The 12,455-nt window shown below is 45.1% G+C and overlaps 1 protein-coding gene across 3 annotated transcripts in view; it reads left to right on the forward strand.

Annotated features, from left to right (window-relative positions):
* The window catches only part of SLC5A11 (solute carrier family 5 member 11), a 43,176-nt gene that overhangs the window by 19,928 nt on the left and 10,793 nt on the right, over positions 1 to 12,455 (forward strand). For 2 of the 3 annotated variants that reach the window (XM_007449997.1, XM_007449998.1), the window contains 4 exons: positions 1,676 to 1,781; positions 3,920 to 4,000; positions 7,127 to 7,332; positions 11,467 to 11,602. In XM_007449997.1, the coding sequence (XP_007450059.1) occupies positions 1,676 to 1,781; positions 3,920 to 4,000; positions 7,127 to 7,332; positions 11,467 to 11,602 (529 nt within the window). Of the gene's footprint in view, positions 1 to 387; positions 493 to 1,675; positions 1,782 to 3,919; positions 4,001 to 7,126; positions 7,333 to 11,466; positions 11,603 to 12,455 lie in introns of all 3 variants that reach the window. The other variant, XM_007449996.1, reaches the window with a different exon arrangement.

Raw genomic sequence — 12,455 nt, forward strand, 5'->3', positions numbered from 1 at the left:
GAGCCTGTGCTCCGCAGCGGGAGAGGCCACGGCAGTGAGAGGCCCGCGTACCGCAAAAAAAAAAAAAAAAAAAAAAAAAAAAAAGGAAAACATTAAGTTTTTTAATAGTAACATCTATATTAATAAGTTTTATGTAATAACATTAATAACACAGGAGAGGGCAAAAATTGGGGTGGCGTACACATTTGGGATATATGATAGTTGGGTACCTAACTCTGCACAGAACCCCAGTCCATCCTCACCCCACCCCTCTGTTCCCATTTCCTCCTCTCTTTTAAGTCTCCCATTGAGAATCCCAAGAAGACCATCTGTGCTTCTGAGTTTGGGGAGAAGCGGGGAGGGGGAAGAAGGGCTGTTGGGTGATAAAATCTCAACTCTGGTCCCCAGGTCACCACGATGCCAGAATACCTAAGGAAACGCTTTGGCGGCAACAGGATCCCCATCATCCTGGCTGTGCTCTACCTGTTTATCTACATCTTCACCAAGATCTCGGTAAGGTGGGGACACAGCCTGGTGAGAAGCTCAGCTGGTGGTGTCCCTCCCCATCCACTTTCTCCTCCCATTGAGGAAGCTTCTGGGAGGTTCAAGGAAGATGGGAGGGGTGGGGGCAAAGGCTAAGCAGGGCCAGAGGAAGTATGGGAAAAAGGTAGAGGAAAGGACTCCTCCCCCTTCTCCTGCCAAACCTTGTTCAGCAACATCTTGGGATGGTGCCCATCACTGAATGGGACTCCGAGAGCCCTCAGGTGGGTCTGTCATCTTCCTCCTGGGATCAGGCAGTTATCAACTATTAATCATATGTGCTGATGGCCCACTGAGCCTGCCCCACCCTGACGTTTGGATGGGCAGGTCTTCTGGAAAGCAGCCAAGAGCAGATGCTTTGCAACCTCCAGGACGTGCTGCTCAGCCTGACTCACACTGACGCCCTCTTCTCTTCCATCTGGAGCTGGGGGAAACCTTGTCCTACGTGGGGGAGGGGGCTGGGCAGAGGAATTCCATTCAATTCAAACAACAATAACTGACTCTGTGCGAGCTCCAGATGTGAAAGGCAGAAGGACAGTGGCCGCTCTCATTCTGGTGGGAAGCTACAGATGTGGGGGAACCTTCCCAAGGAAAGTTACATCTGAGGAGGATGTAGAGAGGATGTAGAGAAAGGGGGATTGGCATTCCAGAGGGCTGGACAGAATAAGCAAACGCTTGGGGGCATGAAAAAACATGACTTGTTAGGGAAACAGGGTGTATTTCAGCGTGTCTGGGAGCACGAAGTGAGTAAAGAAAATGAGATCAAGTGGCAGGCAAACCATGGAGGGCCTGGTATACATCTCTAACTTATTTGAACATTATCTTGGGGGCAGTAGGGAGCTACTGAAGAGTTTTGATGAGGATGAGATGATCATGATGGTATTCGATAAAGGCTGCAGTGTGGAGGATGGAGAGTAGGCAGATCAAGAATAGAAGCAGGAAGATGACTGAGGCGCTTGTATTAGCTCAGTGAAGGGTTCTCAAACATAATCACCCGTAGGGCTCCCGTTTGAGACCTCTGATCTAGGAAGAGATGAAGAAAGGACATCATATGATGTTTCTGTGTTTGCCAGAATCAAGGCTAGGGCCTGAGCCTGGGGAAACTGTGCTAAAACGTCCATTCATTCATTCACCCGTCAACTTCATGTCTCTCCAGGTAGACATGTATGCAGGTGCCATCTTCATTCAGCAATCTTTGCACCTAAATCTCTACCTGGCCATAGTCGGGCTGCTGGCCATCACAGCTCTATACACTGTTGCAGGTACGACTGAACAAGGGGTGATTCGGGGAGAGGTGGTGGGCAGGGGCTGTGGACCGCCCTGTCTTTTCCTCGCTCGTCTTCTGATGTTCCAGTGTGCTAAGACCATGTCTTCATGAACCCTCAGTCCATCACCCCAGAAAATGATTTCTCTTGGTCATTGTCCAAAGGGAGAGGGTTGCCTGACAGAAGGGAGGATTTTAAAAGGTACCACAACTGCATAAAGCTATTTTCCATTTATTTATTCAAGAACTATTCATTAGAACCTACTAACTTCTGAGCATGTGTATTCATGCACACTATACAAAGCTAGACCATAAACCACTGCAATTCTGAAGCCTGAGGCTGGGGAGCCTCAACTTTCCCCCTCAGACTTGCATCCTAGAAGAGTGGCTGGTGGAGTGCAGCACCTGGACATGTATCTGCTTTTGAACATTCACCTTCTCATCTTCTGTTCCAGTTTCATCCTTCTCTGCCTCCTCTTGGTGTAATTCATTCCACAAATTATCTATATCTATGTATCACCTACTGTATGCCAGGCATCGTGCTAGGAAATGGGGCATAGCAGTCAACAAGATAGACAAAATCTTTTTTTTTTTGGCCGTGCAGCTTGTGGGATCTTAGTTCCCCCACCAGGGATTGAACCCGGGCCCACAGCATTGAAAGCACCCAGTCCTAACCACTGGACCACCAGGGAATTCCCATGACAGAAAAAATCTTTACTCCAAAGGAACTTACATTCTAGTGGGGAAGGGGAGACAGACAATGAACAAGGAAGCCAATAGTGATGTCAGAGTATACTGTTATAACAAGATGGGGAATAATGGTGGGAGGATTCTTTTCCATCCAACGTTCAGGCAAGGCCTCTCTAAGGTGATATGTGGACCAGATTTAAATGAGATGGAAGGCTCTGACATGAGAACCCGTGTTGTTTGTTTGAGGAATAGCAAGGGGGTCAGGGTGGCTGAAGCTGAGCGAGCACATGTGTTGAGGCTGAGTCCTGTCTAGCTATGGAGGAGGCCACTCATACAAGCTTGAGTGGGGCCAGCCTCGAGGAGTGGGGCCAGCCTCGAGAACTGGGGCCAGATGCTAAGCCAGTTCTCTCTCCATTTGTGAGATGACCCTATTCCTGGGGCAAAGAAGGAGGAACCACAGAACAACACACCCACATGAATGTCTGTTTGGTTTTTTTAGTGTACTGTGACTTTACCCATGAGTAAATATGTTCATGTCAGATAAGTGTCCCTTCTCTGTAGGGAAAGAGGTAGGAGAAAGGGATAGGGAAGAGACTGGAAAGATTGTTTTGTCCAGATGCTGATGGATTTGCTACCATGATTATCATTACAAAGATTTTTCTAGCTGGCAAGACCAATAAGAATCCACTGAGGCCAACCACTGTGACCCTCTTTGGGAAGCCTATTAGACTGAATACCTAGTACTCACATCTTCTTTCCAATGTTAAAATAAAGGTCTTCAGAGCTTGGGGACCATGGCCCAAGCATCACTTCCCATGTCAGTTAGAAATTACTGTGCAACTAACCACCTACCCCCCATTAGGGAGTTAATAGTTTATTTCCGCCCATAATTCATTCCATGCGTTGCCTGGGTGGTTTTTCTGCTGGTCTCACCAGGCTCGGTTGAATTATACTAGTTAGATGATACCTGGAACAGCTGGGTGGAACAACATGGTCTCACTCAGGTGTCCGGTGGTTAGCTTGGCTGTCAGCTGGGTTTTCCTTCCAGGTGGCCCATCATTCTCCATGAGGCTAGACTGGGCTTCTTAAAGAAGCATAGTGTTCTCGGGGCAACACAAGAACAAGAGCAGGAACTGCAGGCCTCTTGAGGACCAGACTTGGAGCTGCACAACATCACTTCCACCGTATCTATTGGTTTAAGCAAGTCATTCGGCCAAACCATATTTAAGAAGAGAAATCTTCACCTCAACGTGAAAGGAGCAGCAAAGCCACATTACTAAATGGGCAGGCACCCGGGAAGGAGATGTTGTGGCCATCTTCGCAAACAATCAACACTAGGAACTCTCCCCCGTCAGGTCTTAAAATTCCAAGTTCCCTCTGGCACCCGGAGTAACTCCTCTCCCCCAGAGTACCTGACCCTCACCTCAGTGCTCATCTTCCCACTAGGTGGCCTGGCTGCTGTGATCTACACGGATGCCCTACAGACTCTGATCATGCTTATAGGAGCGCTCACCCTGATGGGCTACAGTAAGTGGGGTCCCAGGGTCATTTGGGTGGATGACAGCACCTCTCTCAAGCATGGACATCTGCTTTCATCACTGTTTCAAACCCAGCTGGGGATTCCTGCTTGAGGCATGGTCATTTTAGCTGGAAGAGAACTGTGCATATCATGGCAACTTACTGTTTTTTAAGGAAAAGTTAATAGATCCTCCTATGTTGACGTGGATACATAATTAAATAAACAAATAAAAGGGGGCAAAGGGAAAACTCTTCCTTACAGGAAAATTCCAATTAATAAATGAAGACAGACTGAGGGAAATAGAATATCGCTATTAGAACACCACAGTCATAATTGCTACAGACAAGGTCCAATGATAAATGCTAAAGTCAGCGCATGAAAGTTTATGAAGAAATAAGATATTTGCTTGGTCTCAGAGTATCACGTCCAAAATATTTATTAATTACAAAGGGCAATATAGCCACTTTACAGTGGAGAAACATGGCACGTGCCACTGTAACTAAGCGATCAAGGCATATTAACTGATATTACAGTAATCAGACGTACCAATATGTAGCTCCTGATATGGTACACTGAGAGGGACACAGCATCACCTCTGTGCCATTCTTGCCAAAATATATAACCTCAACTTCATCGTAAATAAACATCAGGCAAACCCAAATTGAGGGATATTTTACACACTACAATGACCAGTATTCTTCAAAAGTATCAAGGACATGAAAAATAAGGAAAGACTGAGGAACTACAGAGAAAGGAGGAAAAGAAATAAACATAAATAAACATAAATAAACACAATGTGGGATCCTGGATTGGATCCCAGAAGAGAAAAAGAACATTAGTGGTGCAAACTGAACAGCCCGTACTGTAGTTAACAGTAAGGCACCAATGTTAATTTCTTAGTTTCTGTAACTGTACTTTGCTTATGTAAGACAGTAACACTAGGAGAAGGTGTATGGGAACTCTCTGTACTACTTGTACAACTCTTCTGTATGTTGTCTATAATTATCTCAAAATTAAAAGTTCATAAATGAATACCTATTAAAACACTTGTGATCCAGATGTTTTATCATTTAATGCTCATAACTACCCAATGATACCAGTATTATTTTTACCCCTTTTGTTGGATGAGAAAATTAAGGCACCAACTGTTAGCTCAAGGTCACAACGTAAGAATTCAAAGCCAGGATTCAAACCCAGTCAGACTGACTTCAGATCTCATACCCTTCCTTCCCCATCATACTCCCTGGTGATAATAGTGGGGAGATAATGTGGTAATAACTTTTGTGGGAAGAGTCTAAGAGCAGGAGTCAAAGAGTATAGGCAGGAATTTTTACCTTAACATTGTGCCTTCCTGCCTGCCAATGCAGGGGACGCGGGTTCGTGCCCCGGTCCGGGAAGATCCCACATGCCGCAGAGCGGCTGGGCCCGTGAGCCGTGGCCGCTGAGCCTGCGCATCCGAAACCTGTGCTCCGCAATGGGAGAGGCCACAACAGTGAGAGGCCCACATACCTCAAACCCCCCCCACCGACAAAAAAAAAAAAACAAGAGAAACTGAAAAACTGACCTAAAATGGAGCTTATTAAAGTGACTGAAATCAAGATCCCCCACTTTATACCAAAAGGATTCCAAATTTCATTTGGTACCCTGATGTCTCCTACATGGGTGCTACTCAGACTGTGGTCCAGGGACCAGCAGCATCAGTGTCAACTGGGAGCCCATAAGAAGGGCAGAATCCCAGGCACCACTGCAGACTTGCTGAATCAGGATATGCTTTTTAATGGTTCCCAGGTGATTCGTGTGTACATTAAAGTTTACGATTCTCTGCCTACTTTATTTTCACCCATCCTGGGGTGATTCTTTTCTCAGCCTTTCTACCTGCTATTATCTATATGTATGTGCTTTACACACTCAGATGGGCAGGTCCAATTATTAATAAAACCTCCCTCCCTCCCACTACCACAAAATAATTTTTCAGGGAAAAAAAAGCATGACAAAAATTTATCATCACAATATTTTTCCCCCAGTAGCCACTGTTCACCACAACCTTCAGCAAAGATAAGCCAGGCTGCAGATTACATATCATTCCTACTCAAGTGGTAACACCAACCCCTTCTCTTCCATACCAAAAAACAAAGAAACAAACAAAAAAACAAAAATAAAACACAAGAAAAAAACAAAACAACAACAACAAAAAGACAAACACAACCTTCCAGAACGTAATCCAGTGAGAGCAATGTTATTTTGGGGATAACCTTGAATCTGTTCAATTAATGAAAAGAAGCAAATTATCTGCAAATTGCAGTGCTTTATTATTTTTTATGGACAACACACGTTTGTGCCAGATGCTGTGCATTTTATGTGCATTATTTCACTTAGTCTTTCTCCAGCCCTGTGAGGTTGGTGCTACATTATCCCCACCTGCAGATGAGGAAACCGAATCTCAGACAGGGAAGTGACTTGCTCAAGGCCATACGTTACTTGGACCACTCTTGTGATACCATAAATTGAGAGTAGCTGAGAAGTTCAGAGGTGAAAGAATGTTTCCTTAAGGCAGAGGCTTTCTTAACCTGGACAGAATTCACGGGTTTTGTGAATCTTGGATGGGAAAGAAATTCATCTCTATTTTCATATTAGCATCTTTCAATTATTAGCGTAGGCAACAAACCACGGGAATAGTTGCAATATCTGTGACTTTGATACCAAAACATACCCCCCGAAGTTTTTATCCAAATATTTTTACAGTTGCTTCTGATGTATTGAAACACTGTGTCCATGGTTATTTTAAAACTAAATTGTTATTTGACCCACTGTGGGGTCTTTCTACTTAATGGAGCAAATAAATAAATTACTATGTCAGAGTTTTTATGGTTTGATGGGTGCTTTCAACATATTTGGTTTTCTTTACAATCTATGTATTGCGTAGTGTATATTTAGAAATATTATTCTGAGAAGCAATCCACAGTCACTACCAAAGGCATGAAAAAAAAAAAAAACGGCGGAGAACCTTTAAGTCAACTAACTTTCCTTGGTATCTCTGTTCTAAGTAGGATTTCATCAATCTCCAGCCATCCCCTCATGAGTTGCTGTGGATCAGTCTGAGTTTCTGGCAAATTTGAGTTTCCTCTGAATACTAGGTTTTGCTGCAGTCGGCGGGTTGGAAGGCCTGGAAGAGAAATACTTCTTGGCTGTGGCCAGCAACCGGAGTGGGAACAGCAGCTGCGGGCTGCCCCGGGAAGATGCCTTCCATATTTTCCGAGACCCACTGACATCTGATCTCCCGTGGCCTGGGATCCTATTTGGAATGTCCATTCCGTCCCTCTGGTACTGGTGCACCGATCAGGTACAGGGCAACAGACTGAGAAAGCTACTCTCTGGGACGCTTCCTTCCTTGGAGTATCTGGAGGCTGGGTTTTTTTCTCCTGCTATCTGTTCTCTTATTTGCGGTTCTCCCCAAACATCCTTGAGAACTTCTTTCTCTCTACTGCTCTACGTGTTATCTTCTTATTCTTATGTCACAGCAAATCCAAAGCTGCTGATATTTGCAAAGGGGAAAGCTTGATACATCCTGCTGGATGTCTGGAAAGATCCAGTAAGCAAAAGAGATGAAACATTTTAAAGAGAGCTTAAAACTGGTATTGGTATTATTTGCTCCACAAATACTCACTAGGTGTGCTCTATGTGCCAGCCACTTGGAAATCACAAGTAAACAAATCAAATAGGCTCTCGCAGCTCACCTTCTTCTGGTGGAGGTAGACAGGCAATAAATAAATTATGGGGAACGTTAAAAGGTGATAACTGTCATAAAAAAAAAAAAAAACAAGCAGAGCGGAGTGGGGGAAATGGAGGGTGTGGGAGTGTCATCTAAAATAGAGTGATTAGGGGAGTCATGGTTGAGAAGTGACCTCTGAGCTAAGGAGAGTGAGTGGGCTCTGGTGATTGTTGGGGAGGACAGTTTTAGGTAGAGGGACCCGCCAAAGCAAAGCCCTTAAAGCAAATATATAACTGGTGTGAAAAAAGAAATTAGAAAAGCAAAAGGCACTGTGGTGTGTATAATAAGCCCTTTTGTGTTAAAAGGTGTGTGGGGGGGATAGAATCCATATTTGCATTTGCTCGTATGTGCTGAAGGAAACTCCGGATGGATGTATATAAAACTAAGAGCAGTTACCTGTGGGCAGGGAGGTGGGCAGATGTGCCAGGATGGATGGAAACCATTTCACGGCACACCTGTTTATACTTTCTCAGGTTTCAAACCCTGTGAATATATCATCCGTTGAAAAGGTTTTTTCCATTACATTAATGATCAGAGATCTGTGTGCCATTTTGGAAGCCCTATTTCATATTCAGGGCTGATGAGACTTTAAATAAAATAATGATCATGGAGTCGGACCACTGAATTGATGGAGGGGACACTACAGAGAGTGAATCCAGGTCACCCCAAGGGTCAGAACTTCTGAGTGAAGAGCTAGAAACCAAGAGCTAGAGATGGGTGCAATACTGCCCCTTTAAGAGAGAGCACCCGGGCTTCCCTGGTGGCGCAGTGGTTGGGAGTCCACCTGCCGATGCAGGGGACACGGGTTCGTGCCCGGTCCGGGAAGATCCCACGTGCCGCGGAGCGGCTGGGCCCGTGAGCCATGGCCGCTGAGCCTGCGCGTCCGGAGCTTGTGCTCCACAACGGGAGAGGCCACAACAGTGAGAGGCCCGCGTACCGCAAAAAAAAAAAGAGAGAGAGAGAGCACTCCTCCTCTTCCTTAGCAAGTCTCAGGCTGGAGAGACCCTGGGAGACAGCTCAGACGGAGGCTAACAGCCTGGGCTTTAACCTTAACAGACCTGGAATCAAGTTCAGGTGGCATAACCTTGGGACACCGTCTAAGCTCTCTGAGCCTCTGTTTCCTCATTAGTGGGGTTACTAATAATTGTGAAAAGGGGGAGCATTAGGAATTTGCTCAGTCTTTTTTGTTGCAGGGGCATTTAATGAACTGTTTAAAACATTTACATTTTTGCTATGGTTTTATGCTACTGCTCTTGACATGGCTCATTAATCCATACAAATATTTCCTTGAGATGCCTCACACCCTTACTAGCTGGGATTCCAGTGTGCAACCCTTGAAGCCCACCTCCAACCCACCTCGCATTGTTCAAGAGCCTGGGGACTTAATTAATCCGGGATGGCTTGGTCTTCTTCCAAATGGCAGGCAGGGCCAGAGGGCCCAGAAACCCAAGCCCTCCTCGGACCCCATGACTTCTGGTTTTGCGGCTGCTGAGCTGAATTCTGTTGAGTCCAAAGACTGTGTTAGTCCCTTGGGCTGGTGCTGCCCTATGTAGCTCATTTCAGAGCAGGAGAAAGACAAAGCAGCATTCAGTGTTCACTGATTGGGGGCGTGTTCCTAATCTTCCTGGGCAGAGACGGAAGAGGTAAATCACAATCGATAATCGTAATGACACAAACATTGATTGATGCTGGACCATCTACCAGTACCTGATATAAACGTTTCCTATATGTTAACTCATTGATTTTCGTAACATTCCTATGAGTCATGCTCCATTACTTGGGTCCAGGGGTTGCCGTACAGGGCGACACACTCTTCCCAGGGCTTGTGGGGTTCTGAGCAGCACAAGTCTCTTAAAACTTACTCAGCTGGAGGCTCCGCTTCATGGGAATAAAAGCCAGCGTTTTTCTCAGTCACAGCTTTGGATCTCCTGTCGAAAGGGCTTGGTTTTCCAAAGCTCTAAATTCTTTCCTCTCTGCTTCCAGCTGGACCGACGAGGACTGAAGCTTGCATATGCCTCTTTTTGGCACCTTAATAAAACAGTAAAAAGTATTCTATGATTGCTGTATCGTTCCATGTAACTCTCACATTCTTAAGTGTTCTAGAAAGCCCAATAGGTGTGTGTCTGGAGTCCTGAGAAATGACAGGTAACAGTTAAACAGCTGACTTCCCAGCTCTGGAGAGAGGGATCCTCACTGCTCCCTCACCTTTCCTCACATAAGCTGATGCCACGTTTTAGAGTCTTTCACTGACAGCATCCAAACCAATAATAATAATCTGTGCAGGTGAGAGCACACTTGGTTGCAAGTCACAGAAAAAAAAAAAATCAAATTTAAACCAGCTTAGGAAAAGGGTAGGGGATTTATTAGCTCATGGAATACGAACGGCAGGAAGCTGAACTAGCCTTCAGAAACTGCTGGAACTTATTCTGGTTTCTTTCTCCATTGTCTTTCTCTCTTACCTGCTGACTTCATGGTCTCTCACTGCAGACCAACTGCAAAGAGACTGACAACTCTCCAAGTCCCAAATCCAAATACCCTGTGTAAGGGCTCTGATTGGCCAGGGGTGGGTCAGGTGCCTACCCCTGGATCAGGCAGATGCCGTACCCAAGATGACAGGGTAGCCTTGTGGAGAGGGAATGGGTTTCAAAAGAAGCAGCAGGACGCTCTAGGAAGCCTATGCCATTGACGAACATTATTTTTAAAAATGGGAAGAATTCCCACTTTGTCCTACTCACCACAGCACCATAATGGTAATGACATTTCACTCCTCTTGTCCACAGTTCACTGAACCAACTCATCAAAGCTCTAGTAACTCACCAAGGCCTCTGCAACTTCTCCAGATGCTTCAAGATCCAAAGCCTAAGGAAATAGTAGAGAAAGTTCTGAGTTCATGTAGATTCAATCTGAAGCCTGGAGCAGGATTTGGGGGGACCAGTCTGCTACTCAGAAAACACTCTAGAACATGGCATTCCCTTTGAGTGGATAAATCGTTTTAGTTACTCGATATTGGTATATATTGCAAAATCATCACCAAAATAAATCTAGTTAATATTCATCACCATACAGTTATTGATACAATTTTTTTTCTTGTGATGAGATCTTTTTTGTGTGTGATGAGAACTTTTAAGATCTATTCTCTTAGCAACTTAAAAATATGCAATCCAGCATTGTTATCTATAGTCACCATGCTGTACACCACATCCCTAGGACTTATTTATTTTATAACTGAAATTTATACTTTTTGATCCCCTTCATCCATTTTGCCCACCCGCCACCCTTTGTCTCTGGCAACCACCAATCTGTTCTAAGTGGATAAATCTTAACAAGACCTACCTTATGCCACCCAACAGAGAGAAGGGGGTCAGGATAAGACCTAGGCAAACCGTATGCAGTAACTACAAGTCCAGACATGCCAATCCTGTTGGTAGAAATATCTCAGATCCTCTCTTTCTCTTAACTCATCACTCCTAGCAAAGTATTTGCATTCCTCTTCTATCGTCCTTCCCGTTCTTGATTTCTCTGCCTTGGTATAGCTACCCCAACTGGACCACTGGATCACAGGGATTGAGAATAGGAGAGATGTTTCCTTAGAGAAGGCAGGCAAACCAAGCTCCTGGGTCTACTATGCCTACAAAGAAGCCATGCACACCTAGTTGGCCTTAAGAGAAAGCTATCTCAACTTCCAACCACACCACTGTTTTCCAGGTGATTGTTCAGCGGACTCTGGCTGCCAAGAACCTGTCCCATGCCAAAGGAGGCTCTCTGATGGCCGCGTACCTGAAGGTCCTGCCCCTTTTCATCATGGTGTTCCCGGGTATGGTCAGCCGTGTCCTCTTTCCAGGTAAGAAGACAGTTGGGAGGAGAGGTTTTCTGTGAGTCTCAGACCCTGTGAAGTGTTCTGAACATCTTACTGACTGCCTCTCAAGAATGCAGCTGGAGTCCCGTCCTGGTGATTCAGCTGAGGTGTCTCCATCCCGGCAACTACTGACTCAGTGCTGTTTCCCAACATTGGTTCAATGAGAACGTCCTATTAATGTCCCAGGCCAAATCAAATGGAGACCTATCTGGGGCCTCGCCTCAACTATATATTTTCTGAAACCACAAACTAGGCTAAAATCTCATGGTTCCAGATGTCAGCTCCCTGAAATCTCATGAGAGGGCTCCCCTCACACTTCAATGTTTGAACGCAGTGGTTTGGCAACTTGGGCCCAATAGAACCCTTTGGGGGTTCCTTTTCTTAACAAAATCAGGGATATCAAAACCTCTAGAGTATCTGTCTTAGCTTTTTTTTAAAAAACTTGGTAGAGGGATGAGGTTTGCAGCATGGGGATTAAACAGGACTAGGGGTGGGGGATGTTATTGGGAGTCACTGTGATGTCAGGAACTGGTGATCTGTGTGGAAGAAAGGTCCTTTCTGCCTCATTAAGTTTAACCCTGTATTGACCAAAGCTGTTATTAAACGGGCAGAAATCTCCCTCCCCTATGCCTTATCTTACATGATGTTGCAGAGGTAAAGAAAGGGTAGGATGAAATGGTTAGTACAGAAGTTTTTTTTTTGTTTTTTATTTATTTATTATTTATTTATTTATTTATTTTTGCTGTGTTGGGTCTTCGTTTCTGTGCGAGGGCTTTCTCTAGTTGTGGCAAGCGGGGGCCACTCTTCATCGCGGTGCGCGGGCCTCTCACTGTTGTGG

The sequence above is a fragment of the Lipotes vexillifer genome, unplaced genomic scaffold, assembly GCF_000442215.2.
Source record: "Lipotes vexillifer unplaced genomic scaffold, Lipotes_vexillifer_v1.1 scaffold811, whole genome shotgun sequence".
Classification (NCBI taxonomy): Eukaryota; Metazoa; Chordata; class Mammalia; order Artiodactyla; family Lipotidae; genus Lipotes; species Lipotes vexillifer.